The sequence below is a fragment of the Alnus glutinosa genome, chromosome 14 (assembly GCF_958979055.1).
Source record: "Alnus glutinosa chromosome 14, dhAlnGlut1.1, whole genome shotgun sequence".
NCBI lineage: Eukaryota > Viridiplantae > Streptophyta > Magnoliopsida > Fagales > Betulaceae > Alnus > Alnus glutinosa.
Window position 1 is genome coordinate 24,364,162 of NC_084899.1, and position 12,041 is coordinate 24,376,202.

Genomic DNA, 12,041 nt, shown 5'->3' on the forward strand with positions numbered 1-12,041 from the left:
TATGGAGGGAATGTTCTTTGTGTTTTCTACTGAAAATGCATTCATTAAAGGAGGATGACACTTATTTTTTCATTATGGTTTCTGCAAAAGGATTTGGATGGAGAACTCCAGAAAATGCTCAATTGATGATCCTCCTAATGAGTGGGAAAATATCATAGAGAAGGGTGTTAAAAGAATGGAAAGGGAAGGGTTAAAAGATGTGTTGTGCAGATTATGCTTCAGTGCTTCACTGTACAACATCTTGAAAGAGAGAGGAACAATATCAGACATGGAAAATCAAGTGCAAACTGAAGAGAAGATTGCCCAGAAAATAAGATAGGAAGACTTAAGAAAAACAGTGAAAATGAGATGCTCTGCTGTAGTTGGGGCTTACCGGCCGGATAGGATATTTGGAGTTTAGGAGGTCTTTTGTTGGAACAAGTGGCTCATATTCTGTCTGTACAGTAGGGTTTTGTTATAAATATGTTATGTTGTAACCCTAAATCATATAAATATGTTATGTTGTAACCCTAAATCATTTATTGAATATAGTCGCACTCCTGTGGACGTAGGCACATTGTCGAACCACGTAAATCTGTGTCTTGTTTTTCTCTTGCTCTCTCTCTTTTCGATTCCATATTATTGATTATTGTTGTAACGATCCAAGAAAAAGCTCTAGCCACATCTGCTTTATCACCCCAAAATGATTAGTTAATTTGAAGTTTCCTTATAATTCCTTATAAAGACCAGTTTCACCTACTAACTAGGCAATGTAAGATTAAGTACCCATGAGTATCTTTATAAATCATTCACTCTATGTGAGTTATTCATTTATTCCCATTATGAGACCGAGATGTTACGGTCGTGCACGATAACTTCTTGTTTGTAAACCTGAGATCGTAAAAGAAAAGTGTATATAGTTAGTTGTCTCTTTTTTTTTTTTTCTTTTTTTTCTAATTATGTAGTTATAGTTAGTTGTCTTGGTTGTGGATAACAGAGGTTATAGTTTTTTGTTTCTTGCAGAGTAATTGTGTATGGTGTATATAGTTTGTTTGTTTGTTTGTTTTTTTTTTTTTTTTGAGAAAGTGTATATAGTTTGTTAAGCTGCTGATATGCTGCTGGTTTCCAGTTTATTTTAGTGTTTGTAAACTTTGAGTTTACCATGGTAAAAATCTCATTCATCTAAAGAAAAAAAAAAAAAAAAGATTCCATTTTATATTATTGGAAATTATATCTCCACTAACTAAAAATAAATCTGTAATGTCCCCCGATCTTATCATTAAAGTTGTAATGTTCCCATTCGCGTCTTAAAATGATTAAAATACATTGATAAAAAAATGAAAAAATAAAAATAATTCAAATAAAATAAAAAATTTTGGGATTTTTTTTTTCAATGTTATTTTCGTCTTTTTTAACGCAGAAAAGAGACATTACAATCTCAAATTGGGGGGAATCGGGAAACAATACAAAAATTGTAAGATTGGAGAGACATTAAAAATGGTGGATACAAGTTCGAGTGTCATTGAGTCATATACAAGTTTAAGTGCTCATGGAGGATCTCTCAAAATCTACCGTTAAGATTTTGTTTTATTGCATTTAACGATATATACAATGTCACACCATTTAAATATAGTGTCATTTCATTTAAAATTTTAAATAAAGTAACATCATATACTCTATTAAATTTGTAAAATGTCATTTGTATTATGAAAATGAATCTACTCCAATGAAATGGATTGAGCATATTTGTGATAGATCTTTGCATTTTTGCATATCTCAAAGCATATTTAAAGTTTTATTTGTAAATAATTTGGATCAATTAGTTTACAAGATTGGTATAAATTGAGAAAATGCAAGACGAATAAGTCTTTTTTTTCTTTTCTTTTAGGCGTAACATAATAAAAAGCGATTTTTTTTTTTTTTTTCTCTGAAACTGCATGTTAACCCATTTTCTTGTAGAATAAGAGGAGTAAGAGATTAAGTGTACATATTTGATTATTGAGAATGAAATATTTTCACAACTTTTCATTGAAAACAAAATCTGTTATTGTAAACAAACAGAAGGCTTCATAATTTGTTACACAAAACTTATCACTACAGAATCAGTAACACATTGGCATCTTGAAAACTCCAAATGATAAGTTCACCACAATCAAACTCAGGCGGCCTAAATGACAGGTTACTTACATACTTTCAATAAGTCAAAAGAACAACAAATCTCCCTCACCACTTCAGTGATAATGTATGCAGCAGTGTGATAGACTATGAAGTAGATCTGTTTGTGCAGGAAATCTCTAAACTTTGCTGGATTGATATTGACCAACAAGAATATCAGGTTATGAGCTCCCGGAAGAGACATTAGTATGAGGCGAGGGCAATGCCTTCATGGGAAGCTCGTTTGACAATGCACCACGGGCTTTTTTCTTTAGCTGTTCGAGAAGCCGGTGGGCTTCTCTGAGCTCATCTTCGGCACTTGAGCCATGGCTTTCCCAAGCATCAATTACTCGCTGCTGGAATTCTATTGCCAGAGCATAGCTGCACAAACCAAGAGAGACATCTCAACAAACATAACATTTTCCCTAATAGCTTGAGATAAGACGAATTAAACCTTAAAATTTCTTTTGTGTCACTAAATTGCTGTCATGATGAATATATACATGCAGACATTATGTGCTACTCACATCTATGCATGTGTGTATAAGTGCTCAATGAAAAAACCGTGGGAATAACTAAAGATAGGGTGCTAAAATAAAGTATTTTAACAGTCCAACAAAACAATATTATATTATTAATACAATTGCCAAAGAAATAGAGGAAATCAACAGGTATAAAAATAAGCCACAAAAGAAGCCAATGTAAGCAAACAGTCAAATCCAGAACTCTTGACAAAATCTTTTTCCTTGAATCTGAGAAAGAGAGATGCATTTCCAGATTTTTTTTTTTAGCTGTAAAGTCTAAGATTATCAGCCCAGAGGGTGGTTTAGATTTCTGACGAAGACATGGAGGCCATGTCATGATAGACTTTTGAAGACAAACAAGGTGAGCAGTGAGAAAGAAACATCACATGGGAATGGTTAGTGTTCACATTTTGAAAGAGAGAATGCTTGCATAGGAAAGGTTGAGACTTTACAAGAATGCTTACTTTTTCAAAATCATATTTCTTATGTGTCCAATAACTAATAATAACGTTCTCCAAGAGTGCTCATTACTTATCCCTACACACAAAAGAACCTGTTTGATAAAGGCCTCAAGGAAAGGAAGCTACTAAATTACACAGCATCACAGAAGTAACCATATTATCGAACAGATTCAGAAATACATTCAATTCCTATAACCAATAACTTAATTAAATACCATCTAGGAAAACAGACCAGAGACCATGAAAAGAAATCATACCTTCCCATGGTATCATAAGCTTTTGAAAGGTTCTGACATGCCTCAATTGAATCTGTATGATGAGGACCAAGAGATACATCCATGATGTCCTTTGCAACAGCAAACATCTGAGCAGCTGACTGAGGTCTATCTAGCTCCAAATATGCTGCGCCCAAATTGTTGTAGATGTACCCAACTCCATAATGCTTGGGACCAAAGCACTCTTTCAAAGTTGATGCTGCCGACTCCAAGTGAGGAATAGCCTCTGCCACCTTACCTGTCAACAAAAGCAACCACCCTATTCTTGCAGTAACACTTCCTTCGGAGGCCTGTTCTTGCGGGAGCTTCTGAAGCAAAGCTGCCGATCTCTTTAACAATGAAATTGCAGTTTCATACTCATTCATATTTTCGTATTGCATTGAGATCTCCGAGTATGCCTCAGCAACTTCCACTGGAGAGGTCGTCTCTTTCTTGTCAAGAATTCCACAGGCAATCTCCAAACACCTTTTTGAATCTGCAAATTTTTCTTGATCACAAAAGGCTTTCCCCATTGTGATAAACACAAGTGCCCGAATCTTACTATCCTTATCTGCCGTCTGAACAACACCCTTCAAAGTATTAATAGCGGCTTCATACTTCCCCAGTGCAATCTGCATATTAGCAGCATCAATCTCCGCACGGAGCAAATCGGAACTTCGACCCCAATTTTTCAAAACCTTTCGTGACAATTCATTCTGCTCCAACGCCTTCTCATGCTCCTCTAACCCAGTATAGATAACCCCAAGAATCCTCCTATCATATGCAACCTCCACCGAATTCTGCCCCAAGTGCTCCTTATGTATCTCCAATGCCTTCAAACAGTATGACAACGCCTCCTTAAAGTTTAAAATTGCAACATATGCTTCAGCCAAATCCCGGTTTGCTTTACCCAATTCCATGCTATCTTTCTCCAACATCACCTCCTTAATCTCCAAACACTTCCTAAGATGCTCAAGAGCCTCCTCTCTCCTTCCAATCGCCGTCTTCGCATTGGCCAACTCAAGCTGCACTGCATGAAGCACCGGCCTAAAATCCTCACCACTAAAACCCTCTAGCTCTAACCTACCTAATATCCTATTAGCCCTATTAAGGTACCCCAAACTATCAGCAAACCTCTTCAAGTCATAATTAGCAGAACCCATTAATTGCAAAGTCATGGCAAGAGGTAAAGAAGACAGTTGATCGTCTATATCAAAAGCTTTCAAAGCTCTATTTGCAAAAGATAGAACCTTTTCAGGATCCTCGCCTTCCTGGTCAAGTTTGAGGCCAAGTTTCAAGGAACCCAACCCAAGCTCTCGCTCATCAAAAGCTGACTCCATGTCTTTAAAAGCCTTGAGCATTTCCTCCGTGGTATTTGCCGACTCAAAAGCCTCTTCAAGCTCAGTTTTTTCCTGGATTTTTCTCTGCCTGGAGGACAACTGGTTTGGTTTCTCAACAAGAGTGTCCATATTTCGAATTGGGTTTGTCCTAAATTGGTTGGGCTTGAATAATAAGCCATGGGTCTTGGCGCTGGGCTTGAAATGGGTGGGTGAGACTAGTGGTGAGGAAGAAGAAGAAGGACCGGATATGTAATTTCTTGAAAGAAGAGGGGCAAAGGATTTGGGTTTGTGACGAGAGAGGTGTGAAAGAAGTGAGACTGAAGCTTTTCGCATGGTGGAATTCTAGAGAGGTTTTGCTGAATGTCGGGGTTTCCTTAAACCTTTTGTTGGGGTTTCCTTAAACCCTCGTAATCCAGGTTTCTCTGTTTAGGGGTTGAAAGAAGAAGCAGACTCGGAGATGCTCCCTCAAAACACTGACGTTTTACGAAGGAAATAAAGAAAATAACATTTTATTTTAATTTTCTGCTCTAGTCGAAGTATGATTAATGTTATATACCACATTTTTATTCTACAACCACACATCGTATAATGTTAATATGACATTTTCAATAAGCCATGACTTAGTATTGTTAAGAAAAAAACAAGAATTAATTAATACTACCACATTATCATTATAAAATAATTATGGGATAAAATTAAAACAAAATTAAACAAAAAAAAAACCAAAACATTAAAAAAAGCAATCAAAGAAAAAGAAAAAGAAAAAAAGGTCCCAAGGTGTTTAAGCCATCCCGAGAGCTTTTGGACTGGCTCAACCTGCCCATAAGATTTAAAGGTGGTCAAGCCACCCCCAAACAACGGTTAAGGGTGGCCAGATCCAGGGATAACCGAACCACCCATAAACACTTGGGGTGGTTCGAAAACCACTTTCTTTTTCTGTTTCTTTTTTTATCAGTTTTAATTTTAATTTTTCCAATTATATTTGATCTAATTTACCTTCCCAAACATATATTCCCAAATTTGTTTTCTATTCTCTAAACCATCTAAATATCATTCTAAATCATTTTTATCTATACTCCGACACTTAAGCGGGCGGTGCATGATGCTCTGCGAGCCGGGAGAATGTCGCGGAGTAGTTGAAGGAGCGACAAAGCAACTGCGTCAGTGTGGTTGAAGATTCTTCATTCATGAAATCACATAGAATAATGACAGAAGTTCTTCGTGTTCTTTTTGTTTCTAAAAAAATTACATGACTTTTGAAATTATCATTTGTTCAAAATTCAATATTGTTTTATTGCAAATTAAATGATAATTTTAAAAATTGATAACTGCATCATTGGTCCTTGAGGGTGGCCATAATTACAAATCACTCCCTGTGGTACAAAAAGTTCATGGAGGGTCCATGTGGTAAACTATAATTACGAATCACCCCCTGAACCCATTTTTCATCCACCAAGTTAACATATTTCGTTAGTTTGCCACGTTATACTTAATATGAAATCGATATGTGGCCACCCTAGACCTAGGGGAGGCCGTGTGCCACCCCCGACGTGGCCGGGCCACTCCTAGTAGCCACCCCTTTATTATTTTCTATTTTTTTAAGTTTTATTTATTCCTTTTTTTTTATTCTAATGGACACGTGTCGATTTCTTATTGGGTATGAGTGACAAACTAACGAAATCTGTTAACTTGGTGGACGGAAAACAAGTTCAAGGAGTGATTCGTAATTGTAGTTTACCACAGGGACCCATACCTAATATGAAATCGACGTGTGGCCACCCTAGGCCTAGGGGAGGCCGTGTGCCACCCCCGATGTGGCCGGGCCACTCCTGGTAGCCACCCCTTTGTTATTTTCTATTTTTTTTAAGTTTTATTTATTTCTATTTTTTTATTCTAATGGACACATGTCGATTTCTTATTGGGTATGAGTGACAAACTAACGAAATCTGTTAACTTGGTGGACGGAAAACGGGTTCAAGGAGTGATTTGTAATTGTAGTTTACCACAGGGACCCTCCATTAACTTTTTGTACTACAGGGAGTGATTTGTAATTTATGCCAACCCCATAGACCAATGGTACAATTATTCCCTTTAAAAATTACAATGTACAAAAAGAAACTTAAATAATTAAGTCACATGAACTCCAATGAGTTCCTTCCAAAGGAGCTCAAACACTTAGCTACGCATATGATTTTGATGTATATCAACTAATATAAAATACAGGGAAATGATAAATGGGCTCGTTCGAAGAAACTGTGACCTCCAATGGTTACTTTAAGAGAGTTTGATCTCCTAAATACACTAAACTGTATTATACCAAACAATATTCAATTTATATATCTTATTCATTAATAATCTATTTTAAATAGAGGAGCAATACTGATCGAGATAGTTAGTAATAAAAAATAGGACTCTTAAATTATCTAACTGACCAACTAGGATTAAAACAGACTCTATTAACTCTAGACTAAAACTCTAACTATACTAAAAATAATTAGAATCAAACTCCCTATAAGAGATTATTTCGTTATTGGACACTTACACAAATACTAATGGTCTGTTTGTTTCGACGTAAAATGGTTTCCTTCGTAAAATATTTTCGACGAAATCATTTTAAAAACAAATAATTTTCTCGAAAATATTTTCCGGCATTTGGTTCGCATGAAAAAAATTACAAAAGGAGAAAATGCAACTGTTGCCAAAATCCGGCAACGTCCGGTCGCCATTGCCGGATTCCGGCCAGTTTGGCTAGATCCGACCGGCTTCTAACCATGGCCGGATTTCGACCAGATTCGGTCGGAATCTGGTCCGCCGGCATCCGACGACGATGGCTAGATTCCGGCACCGGCTGTTTTTCGGTGGCCGGATATTGCTGGATTCTGATGCCGCCTGGATTCTGACGACCGATCATTGTCAGATTCCGGCAAGGACAAAGAGTTTAATTTCGGAAAACGATTTACGGTTTTTAAAACCGTAAATCGTTTTTCAAAAATTAAAGAAGGTTTTACGGTCAAACTGAAAATTATTTTTGTTGACCATTATTTTTGTCCTTACCAAACACCATAAAATACCAAAATCATTTTTCAGAAAATCATTTCACGCTAAAATAAATGGAGCATAAATGATATGATTACATCATATTCCCACGAATTTTCTAGCTTCTTGAGCTTTGAATCTCAACCTCTTATGTCTGAAACCTCAATCAATCTCAGCCGTTCTTATACCTAATAGCGAAAACTCCAAAACTCATCGTCTCCTCCGCTTCGCCGCTGGCTCTTCCCCTGCCCAAGAACCAGAGACGCCTTCCATCACACAAAAGCGGACCTATAAAACACGTTCCCTCCTCCAAATCTTTTCACTTTGTGGTTCTCTTTCGCTGCCCTCCAACGCAAACACCAATCCATCTATGAGAAACGCCGTCGTTTAGTTCCCGCCAGTGGCACAAGCGGTAATCATCCATCCAACCTTTGTCTTTATGATCCTCAAGTAATAGCGAAAATTCTGTTCCTTTCTTGATTGTGGTAAATGTTAGAAATGTAAATAAGAAAGACCCAGAAAAATAAATAAGTGAATAATGGATCTGTCAATCTGGTCAAGATTCTGAAACAGCCAAAATTTTGCATTTGCCCGCCCATTTTTGTAGCTGAAAATGCTCATGTGTTTATGTATTGAATGTTTGTAACTCTGAATCTCAGTGTTCATATGTTTCTACAAAATTTCCATTACAGGCCTAAAGCCTTTTGTAGATGTTATTGTATCTGACAAAGTATTGGGTGTATCAGGGGAACCCATCTGAGTTATGGAGACAACTTCCGTTATTTCAAAACCCAAAAAGAAGCAGAAACTGAATGAAGAAGAAAACATTGATGGGAACAACAAATGCTTAGTTAATTTACCTGAGGAGATTCTTCTTCACATCCTTTCCTTTCTTAAAACAAAAGATGCTGTTAGGACAAGCGTACTTTGCAAAAGGTGGGAATACTTATGGGCTTCAATTCCCAACCTAGATTTTAACCAGTTACATTCATCGCCTGCTAAGAGAAAGCGTAAGAGAACGCTTTTTATGAAATTTGTGGAGAGGGCGCTTAGTCTTCGTGACTCCTCTTTTATAGAACGATTCACTCTCCGTTGTGATGTGCTAAGTGATGTATCTTGTGTTAATATGTGGATCTCTGCAGCAATTAGCCATAATGTTCAAGAGTTGTATATTGAGCTTGAGAACTTCGAAGGAGATTTTTCACTGCCTCATTGCTTGTTTACTTCTAAGACACTGACAAGCTTGGGCCTTTATATGTGCTGTATCCTCAAGCTTCCTACTACAATTTGTTTCTCAAATCTCAAATTCTTGCGTATTGGAAAAGTAACATTTTCAGATGAGTACTTAACCCAGCAGTTTTTCTCTGGTCTGCCCGTCCTAGAGGAGTTGGAATTAAACGGTTGCAGCTGGGTTGGTCTCAAGGTTGTGCGTATTTCTGCTCCCAAGCTTCATTCTATGAGCATATTTGAATTTGAGAGTTATGAGGATGGTGGTTGTCAGGTTATGATTTTTGGAGTTAGTCTCAAAAAATTTCATTACTCTGGTCTTCTTTCAAGCGAATATTGCTTATATGAGTCACTCTCACTGGAAAAGGCATGTATTTATCTTGAAACTAAGAATACATCAGAACAAATTGCTCATCGCGTGTATAAGCTTCTTTCAGGGCTCTCCAACATAGAAGTTCTAGGACTTTCCTCTAAGGCGGTTAAGGTATGCATGCGTCTCTCTTTGTAAATTCAAATTTTACTATAACATATCAATATAATGCTGGAAAAATTAAGCTCTCCTTTGTATTGCTTGGATAAATGTGGTATGGTTTATTGGTAAAATTGGAAAGGGGTAACAAACCAAAGGGTGAAGCTAATGTCATATAAAGGAAAGTAACCATTCTAACTTATCAAAAAAGGGAAAGTTACCATTCAATGTTTTCATGCTATTTAAATTGTTTTTTTAATTTCTTTTAGTATCTGTATAGCGTTTGGAAAACCATTGGATAAGTGCTTCTCTGATGGTGATGAATGTTTCCATGTGTCGTTTTTGTTTCTACTCTTAGGCTGTGTGTTATTGATATTAAACAGAAAATTCTTCTGCCCAGAAAATCTTCTTTTGGACCCAAGTCTTACCATTATCCCATACAGTCTCTTACTAAATCCAGATGACTTTCTACCTATATTAGTGAGTGATTGGAAATTGCTGATTAGGTTTTTGTTTAATTTTAAGTTATTCTTTTCAAATATAATATCATAATTATTAATCATGCTCCACTATGATCCCAGCATGCTTTTATATCGTGTTTGTCATTTGTATTTGCTTTGTTTCTGGATGTATTTTAATTATGATGCATTGCTTTATCCTATGCTTAGGTTCTAATATATGCAGCAGAACTCCTATCTCATATACCTATGTTCAATAATCTAGTGGATTTGAAGCTCACTGTCAATGAAATGTCAATGGATCTTGACCATGAAGCACTGCTGGAGATATTGCAAAGATCTCCTTGTCTTGAGAATCTGGAATTTTGGACGGTAACCTCACCTGATCTACAATGGCTACTATCTTGTATCTATTCCTTCTTATTATTGCTGATTTACAATGATGGATAAAACATTTATTTTGAAATGATCATTTAGGGCGGCCTAACGGCAAATTGTGAGGAAGATGATAGGATATTGGATCCAGTTCCTCCATGTTTCTTGTCCCATCTCAAGCGGATTAAAGTCAATTGTTATGATGGAGATGAGAATAAGCTTTCTGCCATAAAAATTTTGCTAAAGAAGGCAGTTGTCTTGGAGAAAATAGTTATATTTATCTCGGTGTATCCTGCACAGAAGTTCGATAATCTTGTGAAGTTTTGTAAGCAATTGATTGAGCTCCCTAGAGGATCACAAAATTGTAAAATTGTTTTGAAATGGTATGATTGTTCTGGAGAAATGTCAAAAAAATGTAGAATCGTTTTGTAATGAACTTTTTCTTGAGCTCTTGCTCTAGAAAATAGCCATGAAATTCCTGTTTTTTTTTTTTTGGAAATGTAAAGTATGGCTTGCTGGCCTTCTACCTTACCTAGGTAACTTGTTATGGAATGTTGTGTGTGCGAATTTGGTTTGTGCTAATTCCATGATAATTAGTTTTAATTCTCTGAATCTATAAGCTTATACTCAATTTTATGTGACCAGTATTTGCCTTTTATTTCTTTTTGGTTCACTCCCTTTTTGTCTTAATTCAATGTCATTTGTGATGTTGTCTTTGGAAAATTAATTGCAGACTAATCCTTTAATTTTTTTGGCATTTTGGCAGTTTTTTTTTTTGGATTTTAAGTTCCCCTTATGAACTGACACCTGACACATTCAGATGCATTTAACTACCATTTTGTTGTAAAAACATCATCTTAGTCAAAATTGTTGAAAAAATGTAAAATGATGAAAATATCCTCTTTACTAAAATAAATTGACATAAATGCACTTAATTTTATTTTATTTTTTAAAAAAAGTTAAAAAATAGCTACCAACAGCACAAAAAAATAAAAATAAAAATCATGAATATAAAATCCTGAGGGTGGCCACTCCAAAAGAGCTTGGGTTGGGTGTGGCCTGGTCACGCATGAGTTTGAAGGGTGGTTTGATGATCTCTCTCTCTCTCTCTCTCTCTCTCTCTCTCTTTTCTCTCTCTTTTTTTATTTTTTTATTTTTTTATTTTTATTTTTTTAATTCTTAAATTTTTTTTAATTTAGTTTTTAATTTTAATTGTTGTATTTTTTTTATTTGAGGTTATTTTTGTCTTTTAAGGAGATTTATCAACTAAAAAATGAATGTTCCGTTTAATTTAACGAGATTCTCTTATCAATTATTTATTTTATTTTATTTTGTAATAAAACAGTAGTTCAATGCAACCGAGTGTGACATGTGTCAGTTAATGAGGGCAACTTATAAATGAGTGGTAGTTCATGGGAGAAAAGATAATTAACCCTAACTTTTTATGAAACATGATATTTTCTACTAGTGATATCATTTACTAGGGGCCCCTCAGACCCTTCAAGGCACACTCAAGCCCAACAAAGTCTAATGCCTCTTGGTCCTAATAAGGTTCATCTACTCCCAAATTGGGCTGTGCCTAATAGATCAGTCCTCTATTGAAGGAGTCGCCGACCGGCGATCCTAGATAGACAGTCATATGCCTAGCAGACACATGATGAGGGAACCATAAAAATAAGGATATCATTTCATTCATGGTTTTGCTTATTTAAACTTGACTCAGTAAGTGAAGGATTCATTGAAGCATCCCCAAAGAAAAGCAAT

General features: G+C 35.9%; 2 protein-coding genes across 2 annotated transcripts; one reads left to right on the forward strand and one right to left on the reverse strand.

Moving 5' to 3' along the window:
- Positions 1-1,969: 1,969 nt before the first annotated feature.
- Positions 1,970-5,184, reverse strand: LOC133858017 (protein KINESIN LIGHT CHAIN-RELATED 1-like). The gene is made up of 2 exons (XM_062293427.1): positions 3,376-5,184; positions 1,970-2,514 (listed from the first exon to the last, which is right to left on the reverse strand). Exons 1-2 carry the CDS (start codon positions 5,043-5,045, stop codon positions 2,316-2,318), a joined length of 1,869 nt encoding a protein of 622 aa, XP_062149411.1. The 5' UTR covers positions 5,046-5,184; the 3' UTR covers positions 1,970-2,315.
- A 2,702-nt stretch (positions 5,185-7,886) lies between these two features.
- On the forward strand, positions 7,887-10,935 carry LOC133857572 (F-box/LRR-repeat protein At3g59190-like). The gene is made up of 4 exons (XM_062292840.1): positions 7,887-8,160; positions 8,495-9,459; positions 10,113-10,274; positions 10,380-10,935. Exons 2-4 carry the CDS (start codon positions 8,512-8,514, stop codon positions 10,707-10,709), a joined length of 1,440 nt encoding a protein of 479 aa, XP_062148824.1. The 5' UTR covers positions 7,887-8,160; positions 8,495-8,511; the 3' UTR covers positions 10,710-10,935.
- The last annotated feature ends 1,106 nt before the right edge of the window (positions 10,936-12,041 follow it).